The sequence below is a fragment of the Ranitomeya variabilis genome, chromosome 3, assembly GCF_051348905.1.
Source record: "Ranitomeya variabilis isolate aRanVar5 chromosome 3, aRanVar5.hap1, whole genome shotgun sequence".
In the NCBI taxonomy this organism is placed as follows: domain Eukaryota; kingdom Metazoa; phylum Chordata; class Amphibia; order Anura; family Dendrobatidae; genus Ranitomeya; species Ranitomeya variabilis.
This window is the reverse complement of record NC_135234.1, coordinates 267064688-267083598: the sequence shown is the minus strand read 5'-3', so window position 1 is coordinate 267083598 and position 18911 is coordinate 267064688. Positions and strand designations below refer to the sequence as shown.

At 44.8% G+C, this 18911-nt stretch overlaps 1 protein-coding gene across 5 annotated transcripts in view; it reads right to left on the bottom strand.

Moving 5' to 3' along the window:
• MYO19 (myosin XIX) overlaps positions 1 to 18911 on the bottom strand; it is a 554640-nt gene that overhangs the window by 474869 nt on the left and 60860 nt on the right. For 4 of the 5 annotated variants that reach the window (XM_077295453.1, XM_077295452.1, XM_077295451.1 and 1 more), the window contains exon 2: positions 10920 to 11058. The exons of the other annotated variant lie outside the window; for it this stretch is intronic. Coding sequence is in view for 2 of the 4 variants with exons in the window: in XM_077295451.1 (XP_077151566.1) it covers positions 10920 to 11058 (139 nt within the window). In the remaining 2 variants the exon portion in view is untranslated. The remainder of the gene's footprint in view (positions 1 to 10919; positions 11059 to 18911) is intronic. 5 annotated transcript variants of the gene reach the window in all.

Sequence of the window (18911 nt, the reverse complement as noted above, 5' to 3'; positions counted from 1 at the left end):
AGCGGTGGGATATGGGGTAATGAAGGGTGAATGTCACCTTGCTATTGTAAGGTGACATTAAGCCAGATTAATAATGGAGAGGCGTCAATTATGTCACCTATCCATTATTAATCCAATTGTATGAAAGGGTTAAAAAACACACACACATTATTAAAAATTATTTTAATGAAATAAACACAGATTGTTTTAATATTTTATTGCTCTCTCATCCACCTGAAGACCCTCGCTTGGCAAAATAATAAACCAACAATATACATACCTTCTGATGAACTGTCACGTCCCACGAAGTAAATCCATCTGAAGTTGTTAAATCAATTTACAGGCAGGAGCTGTGCTACAGCACTCGCTCGTACCTGTAAACCCCGGGTGCTGAAAGGAAAGCTGGGTGATCTGTACTTACATTGAGGCGCCCTCTGCAGGATGAACTCACATGAACTCGAGCGTGGGAACTTTTCCAAGGCTCCAGTTCATGAGGACATCCTGCAGAGGGCGCCTCACCGCGACTCAATGTAATGCGAATTTTACGGACGTAGTTTATGCGCTCATACGTCCGTAAAACTCGCTAGTGTGACGGCGGCCTTTGGATGAGCCTGGACCTGTCCTCCCTGACTTTTTGCAGAACTGCTGGGATGAGGATAGTTGGAGGAAAGGCATACGTAAGACTCTGTGTCCAAGGAATCGTGAATGCATCTACGGCCTGAGGGTTCCCCCTGGGGTCTAGGGAACAAAAGGTTTTCACTTTTCTGTTGTGCATATTGGCAAAGAGGTCTATTACAGGGATTCCCCACAGATCTGTGATTTTGTCGAAGATGTACTGATTTAGAGTCCATTCTCCTTGTTTTAATTGGGTACGGCTCAGGAAGTCCGCTTTCTGGTTCTATACTCCTCATATGTAGGGCAGAAAGGGATAGGAAGTTGTTCTCTACTAAGCTAAAAAATTTCGGAGGTGGTTTTCATTAGTGCTTGAGATCTGGTCCCCCCCTGGTGGTTTAGGTAGGCTACCACTACTTGGTTGTCCGAAAATACGCGGACATGATGCCCTTGTAATTTGTGTAGGAAAAACAGTAATGCATGACTCAGTGCCCACAGTTCTTTTTGGTTTGAGGAAGCCTCATGTTCCTGACCTGTCCATACCCCCTGAGTGACCCTGTTGTCCAGGTGAGCTCCCCACCCTGTGGGACTTGCATCTGTGGTAACTATCCGAGATACCTCCATCACCCAGGGAATCCCTTTTGACAGGTTGTTGGGATCCATCCACCAAGCTGGGGAATGAATAGTAGCTCAACTTAAGAGTCATGTGACTTTCTAAACGTCCCCTTAGTATAACCTGGTTTCTCAGAATGTCCCACTGGAGATGTCTCGTGTGGAGTTGTGCCCACTGAACTGCTGGAAGGCAAGCAGAGAATGACATGGACTTTCTCAGAGTCATGGAAGGGTTTGAGCGAGCTTCTGACACTAGATTTACTATCTTTTGTCTTTTCTGGACTGGGATGCGGCATTCTTGAGAAGTAGAGTCCAAGGTGAGACCCAAAAATTCCTGAACCCTGGTTGGTTCTAGTTTTGATTTTTGAAAGTTTACAAGCCAGCCTAAATTTTTTAGAGTTCTATCACTGTCGCATTGTTGACGGCAGAGCTGAGCCGAGTTGCTCACAATCAGAAAGTCGTCCAAATATGGGACTATCAGAATGTCTTTCTCTCTCAGATGGGCCATCATCTCCGCTATCAGTTGGGTAAATATGCAGGGTGCAATTGATATGCCAAAGGGAGGAGCTCTGTATTGGTATTCCCTTATCTCTCCTTTCATGACCACTGCTAGTCTGAGTAATTTCTGAGAGTTCTTGTGAATGGGGACGTGGTAATACGCGTCGCTGAGATCCAGTACTATCATAAAACAGTTTGGAAACAGGTTTTTGATCGTTGACTTTATTGACTCCATTTTGAATCTCTGGTTTCTTACATAAGTGTTTAGCTTTCGGAAGTTTATTATTGTCCGGAAGGACCCGTCCGGCTTGGGAACTAGAAATAATGGGGAGTAAAATCCCTTCCTTCTCTCCAGAGGGGGGACTTCGTGGATGACAGCTTTGTCTATCAGTTTTATAATTTCCAGTTCTAGGGCTTCTTGTTGTTGAGGAGAGGACCTCAGCGGAGTTACCACGTAGTTTTGGGGAGGTAGGGAGAGAAAGTCTATTCGAAGCCCCAATCTTAATAAGTTTAGTATCCAAGGGCTGGTTGAAATTTTCTCCCAGGCCAGGAGGAACTGAGATACTCTCCCTCCCACCCTGGGGGAGTTGTCACTTGGGGGGGAGGGTTCTATCCTGTGAGGAATTACCAAAAAGGAACCCCTTGTCCCTTCCTTTCCCTTCATCCCACCTGCTCTGCTCCCTCGGTGGTCTTCTCCTAAAAAATTTACTATTCTGTTTAGTGAATGGTGGGGCCAGGTTAGGGAACCCTTTTTTCTTGTCACCTGCTTTCTGCAAGATATCATCCAGGGTCTCTCCAAATAGAAACTTGCCCTCACATGGGATTGAGCAAAGCTTTTGTTTAGTTTGTAGGTCACCTGGCCAACTCTTTAGCCATAATGTCCTCCGGGCTGCATTCGAAAGGGCTGCAGATTTAGATGCCAGTTTAATTGAGTCGGCCGATGAATCTGCCAAAAAAGCCGCCACTCCTCTTATCATAGGGATAGACTCTAATACTTTATTCCAAGGCACTCCATCTCTCAGCTGTTTTTCTAAGCTGTCAACCCAAATCATTAGGGATCACGACGTGCAAGTGGCTGCTATGGCTGGTCTTAAAAATCCCCTTGCCGATTCCCAGGCCCCTTTAAGGAAGGTATCTGCTCTTTTATCAAGAGGATCTTTCATAGTTCCCATGTCCTCAAAGGGTAGTGCAAATTTTTTAGAGGCTTTAGCTACCGCAACGTTGAGTTTAGGGGCTTTATCCCATGAAGTAGAAGGCCTCCTCTTCAAAAGGATATTTTGTATTTAGAGAGGGGACCGATGAGCTCTTTCTCTCTGGTTTTTCTCACTCCTTTTTAATTAAAGGGAACCTGTCACCTCGTTTTTTCGGTATGAGATAAAAATACTGTTAAATAGGGCCTGAGCTGTGCATTACAATAGTGTAGTTTGTGGACCCCGATTCCCCCCCTATGCTGCCGAAATACGTTACCAAAGTAGTCGTTTTCGCCTGTCAATCAGGCTGGTCAGGTCGGATGGGCGTGGTGTCTTCCCCCAGATCTTGCGTAGTTTTCCGTTGGTGGCGTAGTGGTGTGCGCATGTCCAAGGTCCCGAATCCTGCACAGGGGTGTGAAAATAGCAGCGATGTCCGTTATTCCATTGGTGGTCGGTGGGCGCGGCCATCTTGCTTTGGCCGCGCGTGCGCAGAAGCGGCGCTCTGCTGGCCGCGGCTTCAGGAAAATGGCCGCGGGCATCCGCACGTGCGCAGATGGCTATCGCGGCGGCCATTTTCGAGAAGCAGAGTTCGCACTCTGCCCACGCTCATTCATTGGCTGAAAAAATGGCGCTAAATGAGTCATACGAAACGCGACTTTAGCGCCAAGATCGCATACCGCATGGCCGACCACGCACAGGGATCGGGTCGGGTTTCATGAGACGCCAACTTTGCCAAAAGTCGGCGACTGATGAAAATGCACGACCCGTTTCGCTCAACCCTACATGTGGATTTACAGCGTCCAATACATTCTATTGTGGAAATTTCTGTTGCAGAGACTAACATCTCCACAACAGAGATTGACATGCTGCAGGTCGTAAACTCGCACCGCAGGCGAGTTTATTCAAATAGAAATTATTTATTATTTATTTATCAAATAGAAGCACAGTGGGCATTGGATTTCTATAAATCCCATCCACTGTGCTTGTACTGTACAATTTCGATCTCACAGGGTCTTTATCAAGAAAAAACCCAAAGAAACACGACACGGGTCAGAGATAAAAGCCGCAAGATACAAATGCCTTTATATTATTAGGCTTCCAATAGAAACACATACGGTAGCTTGTTAACGGACAAATTGCATTTAATGGTCCCAATGGCATAATATAATATAACATGATACTGCACATGTTGTTATATTATGCCATTGGGACCATTCAAATGCAATTTGTCCGTTAATAAGCTATGTGTTTCTATTGGAAGCCTAATTTAATTTTATATAAAGGCATTTTTATCTTGCGGCTCTTATCTCTGATTCGTGTCATATAATATCCTTTTCTCACACTACTATGAGATATTTGATATTCAGAGCATGCACACATGCTTATATCCTTTAAATGTGGAGCCATAGTAACATCTGGCTCAATACCGGATGGAGACAAAGCACAAACGGATCAGTTACAATATTTGCACTAATAGCACTTTATATTTGATAGGTGTTGGTGGTGGCTTTTTGATAAGGAATCCTATATAGGGTCATTAAGGGACAGTTGACGTGGAGCGGGGGCGCCATATCACTTCCCAGGGTGCTAACCTCTGCTGCAAGGGGGACATATATACAGGGTAAGGCACTCTCTCTACTCCCTAGTCTATTCCTTTGTACTTGTGAATTTGATGCAAATAATTAGCCATAATTTTCTTTTTCGCATTGTGACATTACTGACAGTGTCAGGATCAGACCCTTTACTCCTTTTATGTACATATAATTTTTTTTTTTATATATACTTTTAACCCCTTTCTGACATCGGACGTACTATCCCGTCGAGGTGGTATGGGCCCGTATGACGACCGACGTGATAATACGTCATCAACGATCAGCCGCGCTCACGGGGGGAGCGGGGACGGGTGTCAGCTGACTATCGCAGCTGACATCCGGCACTATGTGCCAGGAGCGGTCATGGCACATTAACCCCAGGCACACTGCGATCAAACATGATCGCAGCGTTCCAGCGGCATAGGGAAGCATCACGCAGGGAGGGGGCTCCCTGCGTGCTTCCCTGAGACCCTCGGAGCAACGCGATCTGATCGCGTTGCTCTGAGGGTCTCTTACCTCCTCCTACCCCCGCGGCCATTTTGGATCCGGGCTTGCAGGGAGGTGGCTTCCAAGCGCCTGCTCTGAGCAGGAGCCGGAAAGCCTCCCTGCTGTGTCTGTGTGATCGCTGATCTGACACAGTGCACAGCAAAGTGTCAGATCAGCGATCTGATAACATACAGACATGTTCCCCCTTGGACAAAGTAAAAATATATATATATATTTACATGTGAAGAAAAAAAATCCTAAATAAAGAAAAAAAAAATATTGTTCCAATAAATACAGTATATTTCTTTACCTAAATAAAAAAAACAAACAATAAAAGTACATATATTTAGTATCGCCGCATCCGTAACGACCCGACCTATAAAACTGTCCCACTAGTTAACCCCTTCAGTGATCACAGTAAAAAAAAAAAAAAAAGAGGCAAAAAACTACGCTTTATTATCATACCGCCAAACAAGAAGTGGAATAACAAGCGATCAAAAAGACGGATATAAATAACTATGGTACCGCTGAAAACGTCATCTTGTCCCACAAAAAACAACCCGCCATACAGCGTCATCAACGAAAAAATAAAAAAAGTTATAGTCCTCAGAATAAAGCGATGCAAAAATAATTATTTTATATATAAAATGGTTTTTATCGCATAAAAGCGCCAAACATAAAAAAATGTTTATTAACCCTTCAGGTGTTTCACAGGAATTTTTCGAATGTTTAAATATATACATTTTACTTTTTTCACGTAAAATTTACTTTAGCTCCAATTTGTTTAATTTTACCAAGGGTAACAGCAGAAATTGGACCCCAAAAGTTGTTGTACAATTTGTTGTGAGTATGCTGATACCCCATATGTGGGGGTAAACCACTGTTTGGGCGCATGGCAGAGCTCAGAAGGGAAGGAGCATCGTTTGACTTCTCAATGCAAAATTGACTGGAATTGAGATGGGACGCCATGTCACTTTTGGAGAGCCCCTGATGTGCCTAAACATTGAAACCCACCACAAGTCACAAGTGACACCATTTTGGAAAGTAGCCCCCCTAAGGAACTTATCTAGATGTGTTGTGAGAACCCCCAAGTGTTTCACTGCAGTTTATAACGCAGAGCCGTAAAAATAAAAATTATTTTTTTTCCCACAAAAATTATTTTTTAGCCCCCAGTTTTGTATTTTCCCAAGGGTAACAGGAGAAATTGGACCCCAAAAGTTGCTGTCAAATTTGTCCTGAGTACGCTGATACTCCATATGTGGGGGGGAACCACCGTTTGGGCGCATGGTAGAGCTCAGAAGGGAAGGAGCGCTGTTTGGAATGCAGACTTGGAATGGTCTGCAGGCGTCACATTGTGTTTGCAGAGCCCCTGATGTACTTAAACAGTAGAAACCCCCACAAGTAACCCCATATTGGAAGCTAGACCCCCAAGGAACTTATCTAGATTTGTTGTGAGAACGTTGAACCCCCAAGTATTTCACTACAGTTTATAACATAGAGCCGTGAAAATAAAAAATCATTTTTTTCCCACAAAAATGATTTTTTAGCCTCCCGTTTTTATTTTCCCAAGGGTAACCAGAGAAATTGGACCCCAGAAGTTGTTGTCCAATTTGTCCTGAGTATGCCGATACCCCATATGTTGGGGTAAACCCCTGTTTTGGCGCACAGGAGAGCTCGGAAAGGAAGGAGCACCGTTTTACTTTTTCAACGGAGAATTGGCTGGAATTGAGATCAGACACCGTGTCGCGTTTGGAGAGCCCCTGATGTGCCTAAACAGTGGAAACCCCCCAGTTCTAACTGAAATCCTAACCCAAACACACCCCTAACCCTAATCCCAACCCTAACCACACCCCTAACCCGAAAATGCCCCTAACCTTAATCCCAACTACACCCCTAATCCCAACCATAACCCTAACCACACCCCTAACCCTAATCCCAACAATAACCCTAACCACACACCCCCAACCGCAAATGTAATCTAAACCCTAACCATAACTTTAGCCCCAACCCTAACCCAAATGGGAAAATGGAAATAAATACATATTTTAAATTTTATTATATTTCCCTAACTAAGGGGGTGATGAAGGGGGGTTTGATTTACTTTTATAGGGTTTTTTTAACGGATTTTTATGATTGGCAGCTGTCACACAGTAAAAGACGCTTTTTATTGCAAAAAATGGTTTTTGAGTCTCTACATTTTGAGAGCTATAAATTTTCCATATTTTGGTCCACAGAGTCATGTGAGGTCTTGTTTTTTGTGGGACGAATTGATGTTTTTATTAGTTCCTATTTTGGGCACGTGACTTTTTTTATTGCTTTTTATTCCGCTTTGTTCATTCTGCCTCGCAAAAAAACCAGCAATTCGTGAATTTCTTTTGGGGGGGGGAGTTTATACCATTCCCCGTTTGATAAAATTGATAAAGCAGTTTTATTTTTCGGGTCAGTACGATTACAGCGATACCTCATTTATATAATTATTTTATGTTTTGGCGCTTTTAAACGATAAAATCTATTTTATATAAAAAATAATTATTTTTGCATCGCTTTATTGTGAGGACTATATCTTTTATTTTTTGGTGATAATGCTGTATGGCGGCTCGGTTTTTTTGCGGGACAAGATGACATTTTTATTTATATACCATGTTTATTTATATCCGTCTTTATTGCGTGTTATTCCACTTTTTGTTCGGCGGTATGATAATAAAGCGTTTTTTACCAAGTTTTTTTTTACGGTGATCACTGAAGGGTTTAAGTAGTGGGACAGTTTTATAGGTCGGGTAGTTACGGACGCGGCGATAACTAAATTTGTGTATTTTTATTGTTTGTTTTTTTATTTAGATAAAGAAATGTATTTATTGGAAATATACATATATATATATATATATATATATATATATATATATATATATATATACACTCACCGGCCACTTTATTAGGTACACCTGTCCATCTTCTTGTTAACACTTAATTTCTAATCAGCCAATCACATGGCGGCAACTCAGTGCATTTAGGCATGTAGACATGGTCAAGACAATCTCCTGCAGTTCAAACCGAGCATCAGTATGGGGAAGAAAGGTGATTTGAGTGCCTTTGAACGTGGCATGGTTGTTGGTGCCAGAAGGGCTGGTCTGAGTATTTCAGAAACTGCTGATCTACTGGGATTTTCACGCACAACCATCTCTAGGGTTTACAGAGAATGGTCCGAAAAAGAAAAAAAAATCCAGTGAGCGGCAGTTCTGTGGGCGGAAATGCCTTGTTGATGCCAGAGGTCAGAGGAGAATGGGCAGACTGGTTCGAGCTGATAGAAAGGCAACAGTGACTCAAATCGCCACCCGTTACAACCAAGGTAGGCCTAAGAGCATCTCTGAACGCACAGTGCGTCGAACTTTGAGGCAGATGGGCTACAGCAGCAGAAGACCACACCGGGTACCACTCCTTTCAGCTAAGAACAGGAAACTGAGGCTACAATTTGTACAAGCTCATCGAAATTGGACAGTAGAAGATTGGAAAAACGTTGCTTGGTCTGATGAGTCTCGATTTCTGCTGCGACATTCGGATGGTAGGGTCAGAATTTGGCGTAAACAACATGAAAGCATGGATCCATCCTGCCTTGTATGGAGCATCTTTGGGATGTGCAGCCGACAAATCTGCGGCAACTGTGTGATGCCATCATGTCAATATGGACCAAAATCTCTGAGGAATGCTTCCAGCACCTTGTTGAATCTATGCCACGAAGAATTGAGGCAGTTCTGAAGGCAAAAGGGGGTCCAACCCGTTACTAGCATGGTGTACCTAATAAAGTGGCCGGTGAGTGTATATATATATATATATATATATATATATATATATATATATATATATATATATATATATATATATATATATATATATATATATATATATATATATATATATATATATATTTATTTTATTTTTTTTTTTATTTATTTATTTAATTTATTTTTTTATTTTACTTTTTTTTCATTATTTAGGAATTATTTTTTTTTTACTCAAGTAAAAAAATATATATATTTTTTTACTTTGTCCCAGGGTGGGACATCACTATATATTGTCAGATCGCTGATCTCACACTTGGCAAAGCACTGTGTCAGATCAGCGATCTGACAGGCAGTGCTCCAGGCTTGCCGACGCCTGCTGAGTAGGCGCTTGCAAGCAACCTTCCTGCAGGAACCGGAAGGAGCCACGTGGCCATTTTGGATCTGGGGCCTGCAGGGAAGGAGGAAGTAGGAGACCCTCTGAACAACGCGATTACATCGTGTGACTGTGTTGTTCCGAGGGTCTCAGGGAAGCACACAGGGAGCCCCCTCCCTGCGCGATGCTTTCCTATGCCGCCGGAACACTGCGATCATGTTTGATCGCAGTATTCTGGGGGTTAATGTGCAGGGAGCGGTCCGTGACCGTTCCTGACACATAGTGCAGGATGTCAGCTGTAATAATCAGCTGACACCCGGCGGCGATTTGCCACGCTCCCCTCGTGAGAGCGGCCAATTGCCTATGACGTACTATTCTGTCCATGGGAAGTAGGGCCCGGGTCACATGGACGGGATAGTACGTCTAATTGCAGAAAGGGGTTAAATGCCGCTGTCAGCGTTTGACATTGGCATTTAACTAGTTAATAGCGGAGTGTGAATCGCAATTCCACCCGCCGCTATTGCGGGCACATGTCAGCTGTTCAAAACAGCTGACATGTCCCGGCTTTGATGCGGGTGTAGGGGGTGGTGCTGTTATGGACAATAGGAACACGCTGCCCCTTTAAGAGACAGCACCCCCTTGTCTGGTGTGATGGAATGTTCTGCTCCCCCTGCAATAGACTGCGTAAAATGAACTGCCCTGTGCTAAGGGGAGGGGTTGAGCCTTGGGAGTGTGTGAGCTGTAGTTGCTGCAGATAACGTCTGTGCTTGTAGCTGAGGAAGAGGACTCACAGTCTGGGACAGAGTGGACTCGTGAAATTGGACATATTCTTCGGGTGTAGCAAAGGTGGCTGTCCTGTGCTCGTTTGAGAGGCAACGAAGATACCAAGAAAGGGATTTACAGTTTCCAGGAGCACCTCCAGGACCCATAAGAAGACAACATTTCACGGAGCAGAGAGCCGTGCGCACCATCATACTAGACTGTTGGGGGCCCAACGGGACTAGATCCGAGTCCCCAACATCACCATGAGTTTGTTCCTGTTATGTGCACGTCAGGGCCTAGTGAAAGCTTCAATAGACAGAACACGGCAGTCGTGTGGCCTGCTTAGTAGAGGCCAGGGAGGCTACACGTAGAGTAGCATCATTCTTTGTTTATTGTTTGCATTTGCTTGTGTGACGTATATGGAGTCTGTCATAGTTGGAGCACCGTGCTATTTGACGGCCCAGCTAAAGAATACAACTCTTGTAAATTATCTTTTGCCATTTCATACCCCTGTTTGCACCTTCCTCATCCACTTCATTCCTTGCCTTCCAATAAATTTACCCTTTTTGTTTGCACCTCATCTTGTGTACAGTAGTCTCTCTGCACCATGGTGGTTCTCCGGCCATCGCTTCACGGGCTCACCGCCGGAGCCCGTATCAAAGCAGGGTATCTGACCTCGGACGTAGTATCCCGCCCGAGGTCAGAAAGGGGTTAATAAAGGATATTTTTTAAGGGTTCTTTTTTGTTTCTATGGTTTTTTGCTAGTACTGTACAACGCATTGTTTTAAACGCAGGGCAAGTGCGTTGCGGCCAAAACGCTGCTATTCCTGATTGTGAGCACGTTACCCATAGATCTAAAAAATCAATCAACTTAATTCTTTTAAATATAATTCTAATTATCTTACAAAATTTGTGTTTTAATTATACCACGTGCCATCAGCATCTTACCACTATTTTCTATCACAGAACATATACTGTAGTTTAAAAACAGGACAATGTATAAAGCTTAACTAGATAAAATAAATTGTCACGTTACCAATTTCAGGCGTCACAGGGTTTACTTTGGTCAGATCATCATACAAATGAAGACCTTCTTCATCAGTTAACAGCGCCTTTACCTCTTCAACAAGTGCCTTCTCACAATCAACAGAATGTTTTCTTTTCAATCCATTAAACTGAAAAATAAAGAGCAAGAATAAAATAATATTCTTGTTCAGAGTGTATATGCTGTAACCACTGTAGTGAGGCTCTGTCGACAGACCAGAACGAAAAGCAGCTGTTGGCGTGAATTTAAAGGAAGAAGAAGGATTGCTGCCAATCCAGGAACAATTCTCATTTGACAGAACAGGCAGGTAACTAACACGTATGAAAAGAAAACCCGAAAGTCGCCGATAACCCCTTTAAAGTGATTCTCTTGACATTCCACAGTATATGTGCAATTACCTGATAAACTTTTTTATTGTTTACAGTACAGTAGTTACTTGAATTTTAAAATAATTTTACTCTTATTGTACTGGAAAACAGCTCTCCATGGACTGACTTGATTAACTGTGATAAAACCATTTATACACTGCAACCAAGACGACGAGGAAGGGGGGAACAAAGCAACAGCTCGAACCAATGATGAGACAGGAGATGTATCTCCGACTATGCCAGACTTCCTGCCGGCATGCCTCCCAACTTTCAAAAATGAGAAAGAGGGGGGCGTGGCTATGTAGCCGGAGAAGAAGGTCGCACTGAGTGAGAGCTCCATATATCCTAATTTAATCCTGCCATATATACCTTATATTAGCAAGCGATACCGACAGGGGCTGGAACCCCACATTCTGAGGAACCTTGTGAGCCCTCCGGCCGGCTGCTGCGGTGATCTGAGGCAGCGGGAGCTGCAAGGACAGAGACACCAGGAGGCTCCACGTGCAGTGGCAGCCATCTTCGGTGCGCGCGCTCCGGGACACAGGACGCGGCGCGGTCTCTTCCTGAAGCCGGGCTTTCTCATCGGAGCAGACAGTGGCAGGATCGCAGCGGTGAGAGCTGTGCTTGTGCACAGAAGCTGGGAGGCCTGAGGGGGATAGCGGTGCCCACAGGGAACAGCAGCCATTAATCCCTAACAGCAAGGGGAGCGGCGCCTCATATACCTGCGGTGCTGCTTGGAAGGTGAACGAGTATATAAGGAACTAGAGGGGTGGTGTGGTGTGTGCCCTGAAATATTGGGCCCTGCGCCCCCCCTATCATACATCCACTTCACTTAACAGCACCATAATATTGGGAATTAACCCCCTCCCTGCTGCCCCACCAGTGCGCAGACTGAGAGCCCGCTCAGTTATATAGGGCCCAAGTAAACATCAAAAACGACCACCCTGTGATCCTCATTATCATTATCTGCCAATCTCGTGGCCCCTTTGGTGTACAGTCCAATACTATACAGGACCTGAAGTCAGAGTTCGGTTTATCTACAACTATAATTGTGATTACTTTGTGGAGTTCTTTTAACTGTCTACTATGCAACACTCTAAGGGAGCAGGGGCTGCCAATAAATTGAGGAGATTCGCCAGAGATTATTCCTCTGATAACGTGCGCACTCTCAGAAATAATCCTGCACCTGCCCAGCGTAAGGGCCGTCCTTCTGATAGTAATGAGGAGGGATAACAAGACGAACTGACTCAAACAAGCATCTGAGCAGTTAATGCAGGCTATCTCCCTCACTAGATCTTCTCTTACAGAGAAAATAGAGGATGTGCATACTGAGGTGGGTCGTTTGCGACACGACATGCAAGCTATGAGAGGGCGTATTTCGGAGGTTGAAACCAGAGTGTCTCATATAGAAGATACTATCACTCCTATGGAGGCTAAGGCTACTTTCACACTAGCGTTAACTGCAATACGTCGCAAATGCGTCGTTTTGCCGAAAATACGCATCCAGCAAAAGTTCTTGCTGGATACGTTTTTTCGTCATAGACTAACATTAGCGACGCATTTGCGACGCATTGCAAAACGTCGCGTCCGTTTTGCGATGCTTGGGCGTGTGGTAGCGGACCGTCGGGAGAAAAAAAGTTACATGTAACGTTTTTTGCTCCCGACGGTCCGCTTTTTCCGACCGCGCATGCGCGGCCGGAACTCCGCCCCCACCTCCCCGCACTTCCCCGCACCTCACAATGGGGCAGCGGATGCGTGGGAAAAATGCATCCGCTGCCCCCGTTGTGCGGCGGAGACCACGCTAGCGTCGGGAACCTCGGCCCGACGCACAGCGACGGGTTGTTCCCGACGCTAGTGTGAAAGTAGCCTAAACTGACAAAAGCTGCTGGCTCCGTAAACGCTTGGAAACAAAAGGCGGATGATTTGGAAAACAGACTGTGTCGCAACAATATTCGAATTATCGGTCTCCGGAACGATCGGAGGGTCAGCAGCCTGAGCAATTCCTGGAAGACTGGCTTAAGACCACTCTGGGGGACGGATTCTCCTCAATGTTCTCGGTGGAAAGGGCCCATAGGGTCCCAACGAGACCTCTTCCCCCTGGAACTCTGCCTCGACCTTTTCTGGCACGCCTCCTTAATTGCAGAGATAGAGATGCTATTCTTCGTTTGGCACGGCAGAAGGGCCCCATCAAACTCAACAATGCTATCATATCGATTTTTCCGTACTTCTCCATGGAACTCCAGAAACAGCGAGCACGATTTATGGAAGTCAAGAAGCGACTAAGGCTACTTTCACACTAGCGTTAACTGCAATACGTCGCAAATGCGTCGTTTTGCCGAAAATACGCATCCAGCAAAAGTTCTTGCTGGATACGTTTTTTCGTCATAGACTAACATTAGCAACGCATTTGCGACGCATTGCCAAACGTCGCGTCCGTTTTGCGACGCTTGGGCGTGTGGTAGCGGACCGTCGGGAGAAAAAAACGTTACATGTAACGTTTTTTGCTCCCGACGGTCCGCTTTTTCCGACCGCGCATGCGCGGCCGGAACTCCGCCCCCACCTCCCCGCACTTCCCCGCACCTCACAATGGGGCAGCGGATGCGTGGGAAAAATGCATCCGCTGCCCCCGTTGTGCGGCGGAGACCACGCTAGCGTCGGGAACCTCGGCCCGACGCACAGCGACGGGTTGTTCCCGACGCTAGTGTGAAAGTAGCCTTAGAGACAAGAATATCATTTATTCCATGCTCTATCCAGCCCGGCTCCGCATTGTCCATGACGGATCCTCTCTATTCTTTACAGACCCAGCGGAGGTAGCCGAATGGTTGCGGTCTCACAAGGGGTCCAATGCGACAAATTCCTAATTTGGGATCTTTATCTAACGGCAATATAAATAGAGTTCTTCGCGTGGGTGCGAAAGATGTCAACAATACCGGACACTGAATTCAGTGAGGGTATCCCCGTTTCTATTTGACTGTAGGAGTATGGAAGCATGCTCCTTCATTGTTCAAGTTCTGTTGGGTTTGATTTTATGCACTAGTTTTGACTGTTTGATATATACGGTTGCCGCCAATATTAATTTTTTGCTCTGTGAGGCGTCTCTGAACCACGACCGAATAACGTTGACATATATTATTTTTTCCTTTATATATAAATATGGGATCTGAAATTATATATATGACTTGGAACATACGGGGTAATAAGACTCCTCGGAAAAAAATCAAGGTATTTTCACAGATCAAAAAACACAATCCTCATGTGGCATTGGTGGAGACACACCTGACTAGGGATACGGTTCGATATGTACAAAAGCCATGGGTACAGTGGTCGCTCCATGCATTTCATACTAGCTACTCAAGAGGGGTCTCCTTGTTGATACACAGAGGGGTTAGATGGGAGGCGAGAGAAGCACGGTGAGATCCTGAGGGCCGTTTTGTCTTTGTACATGCAATTCTTAATTCGTATGAATATGTGATACTATGTGTTTATAATCCTCCCCCCGCTAATATGTCGGTTCTCCGTATGGCATTTGGTTTCTCCTTAAAATATCCAGATGCCAATGTTATCTGTATGGTGGCTTTAACCTAGTCATGGATCATTCCATGGACAGAGTAAGATTGGATAACACAGTATCCGGGGAGTCTTTGCCTCAGTCCCCTTCCCAGCTGGCACTGTTTATGGATGGCAGCGGTTGCTTGAACTTGTGGAGAATGAGTCACCCGGAGGTTAGGGGGTATACTTGCCATTCATCCACTAAACAATCTTTATCTCGTATAGACTATATATTTGGATCTAGTGGCGTGGCACTGCAGGTGGATAGTGTTGAACATGGCAACAGAGGGATTTCAGACCACAGTCCAGTAGTTCTTAAACTTAAATATGGGCAGTCCAATAATAGATCCTGGAAATTAAACCCTTTCTGGTTGAAATTAATAGATTCTAGTGATAGGACAATCGACCAATTAAATGGTTTTATTTTAACACATCCGGAACCCCAGAATCTTGGTTTATTTTGGGACACCCTGAAGGCATATTTTAGGGGGTGCTTGTCCTCTACAATTTCCTACATTAAAAGGGCGACGGCGGGGGAGGATGATGAGATGGAGCAACGATTAAAGGATTCTGAGGCTACATATATAGCAAATCAGACCAGCAGTAACAGGGCTGAATGGCGTACCTCCCAGAGATTGCATGCCCAACATATAGACGTTAAGTCGAAACGCAAATTATTTTTTACCCGTCAGTCCTATTTTGAGGTGGGGAATCAGGCCAGTACACTCCTGGCTTTCTTAGTACGCCAACACAACACCTCCAATACAATATTGCAAATCCGTGTGCCTGATGGCTCATTAGTATCCTCTACTGATGAGGTACTTCAATGTTTTCACGATTATTATAACTCATTATATAAATCTAGTAGCGGTTTTGATACTGATGAATGTTTGGATTACTTAATCAGATATAACGTTCCCCTCGCTGAGCCCATCCCAACAAGCCTTTATGGATGCTGAGTTTACTTTGGAGGAAGTGGAACAAGCTATAGCGGACATGGCTACTGGGAAGGCCCCGGGTCCTGATGGGTTTCCCATTGAACTATATAGAAAATACAGAGATAAGTTGGCACCGCTTCTATTGAAGGTACTCAGGGGAATATGGAAGGGAGAATCTGTCCCTGAAACGTTTTATGATGCCAATATTATTGTGCTCAGGAAAGAGGGGAAGGATCCTTTCGATTGTGTATCGTATCGACCTATATCTCTAGTGAACGTAGATTATAAAATCTTTACTAAAATTCTGGCTACCAGACTGAATACGATTATATTAGATCTTATACACCCAGACCAAACTGGCTTTATGCCTGGGAAAAGCACTTCAATCAATATTAGACGGGTCCAGTCGGTTATCCAATATAGCTCTTTAGAGCCAGATAATAAGTGGGCATTGGCATCGCTAGATGCAGCCAAAGCTTTTGACTCCCTTGAGTGGTCCTTCCTGTCTGCATGTTTGCGGAGGTATGGTTTTGGGGACAAATTTCTGAAAGGGATAGGTACATTATATACGAAACCCAGGGCACATATGGTAGTGAATGGCTCAATATCTGAGCCTTTTTCTTTACATAGAGGAACTCGCCAGGGATGCCCTCTTTCCCCTGCTTTATTTGCCTTGGCGATAGAGGCTCTGGCAATACGAATAAGGTCCTCCATTGACATCAAGGGGATACACATTGCGGATCGATTAATAGATCTGGTAAAGTCCAAATTTACTACCTGGGATAAACTCCCTCTCTCTGTGGCTGGTCGCATTAATTTGATCAAAATGATACTGCTCCCCAAATTAAGTTACTGCTTTCAACACAGTGCTGTCCCAATACCTAAATCTCTCTTTGCGACTCTAAATTCCCTAACCACGTCTTTTATATGGGGGAAAAGTAGGCCTAAACTTAGGCTATCTGCCCTGCAGAGACCGAGGCGGGGGGGAGGAGCGGCTTTGCCAGACTTCTACTTATATTATCTGGCCGGGCAGGTTAAAATGATAAATAAATGGATGCCCAATAATTCTAATTCTCTCCCTAAGGCCGGCGTCACACTGGCGAGTTTTACGGACGTAAGAGCGCAGAAACTACGTCCGTAAAACTCGCATTACATACGGCACAATTATTCTCAATGGGGCTGCTCCTATTAGCCGTATATTACGGATCCGTAATATACGGCTTTCTACGGCCGTACAAAAATCGCAGCATGCTGCGTTTGTCAGCGTATTGCGCAAAAAAAAAATCGCTAATGAAAGTCTATGGGGGCGAGAAAAATACGGATTCCACACGGACCTGCAGTGTGACTTGCGAGAAATACGCAGCGCTGTTAGTGAAAAGTCGGTAATTCAATTGCCGGCTTTTCATTTCTCCTGCACAAACCCGACAGGATATGAGACATGGTTTACATACAGTAAACCATCTCATATCCCCTTTTTTTTGCATATTCCACACTACTAATGTTAGTAGTGTGTATGTGCAAAATTTCAGCGCTGTAGCTGCTGAAATAAAGGGTTAAATGGCGGAAAAAATTGGCGTGGGCTCCCGCGCAATTTTCTCCGCCAAAATGGTAAAGCCAGTGACTGAGGGCAGATATTAATAGCCAGGAGAGGGTCCATGGTTATTGGCCCCCCCGTGGCTAAAAACATCTGCCCCCAGCCACCCCAGAAAAGGCACATCTGGAAGATGCGCCTATTCTGGCACTTGGCCACTCTCTTCCCACTCCCTGTAGCGGTGGGATATGGGGTAATGAAGGGTTAATGCCACCTTGCTATTGGAAGGTGACATTAAGCCAGATTAATAATGGAGAGGCGTCAATTATGTCACCTATCCATTATTAATCCAATTGTTGGAAAGGGTTAAAAAACACACACACACACATGATTAAAAAGTATTTTAATGAAATAAACACAGCGGTTGTTGTAATAATTTATTGCTCTCTCATTCCATTTTCAGACCCTCGCTTGGCAAAACAATTAACACACAAGATACATACCCTCTCTGATGAACTGTCACGTCCCACGAAGTAATCCATCTGAAGGGGTTAACTAATATTACAGGCAGAGCTGCGATAAACCACTCGCTCGTGCCTGTAATCCCCCGGGCGCTGAAAGGAAAGCAGTGATCTATACTTACATTCAGTCGCGGTGATGCGCCCCTGCTGGATGTTCTCATGAACTGCAGCCTGGGAACTTTTTCCCACGCTCCAGGTCATATGAGGACATCCACCAGGGGGCGCATCACCGCGACTGAAGGTAACTATAGGTCATTGACCTACATTTCCTTCAGTCGCGGTGATGCGCCCCCTGGTGGATGTCCTCATATGACCTGGAGCGTGGGAAAAAGTTCCCAGGCTGCAGTTCATGAGAACATCCAGCAGGGGCGCATCACCGCGACTGAATGTAAGTATAGATCACTGCTTTCCTTTCAGCGCCCGGGGGATTACAGGCACGAGCGAGTGGTTTATCGCAGCTCTGCCTGTAATATTAGTTAACCCCTTCAGATGGATTACTTCGTGGGACGTGACAGTTCATCAGAGAGGGTATGTATCTTGTGTGTTAATTGTTTTGCCAAGCGAGGGTCTGAAAATGGAATGAGAGAGCAATAAATTATTACAACAACCGCTGTGTTTATTTCATTAAAATACTTTTTAATCGTGTGTGTGTTTTTTAACCCTTTCCAACAATTGGATTAATAATGGATAGGTGTCATAATTGACGCCTCTCCATTATTAATCTGGCTTAATGTCACCTTCCAATAGCAAGGTGGCATTAACCCTTCATTACCCCATATCCCACCGCTACAGGGAGTGGGAAGAGAGTGGCCAAGTGCCAGAATAGGCGCATCTTCCAGATGTGCCTTTTCTGGGGTGGCTGGGGGCAAATGTTTTTAGCCACGGGGGGGCCAATAACCATGGACCCTCTCCTGGCTATTAATATCTGCCCTCAGTCACTGGCTTTACCATTCTGGCGGAGAAAATTGCGCGGGAGCCCACGCCAATTTTTTCCGCCATTTAACCCTTTATTTCAGCAGCTACAGCGCTGAAATTTTGCACATACACACTACTAACATTAGTAGTGTGGAATATGC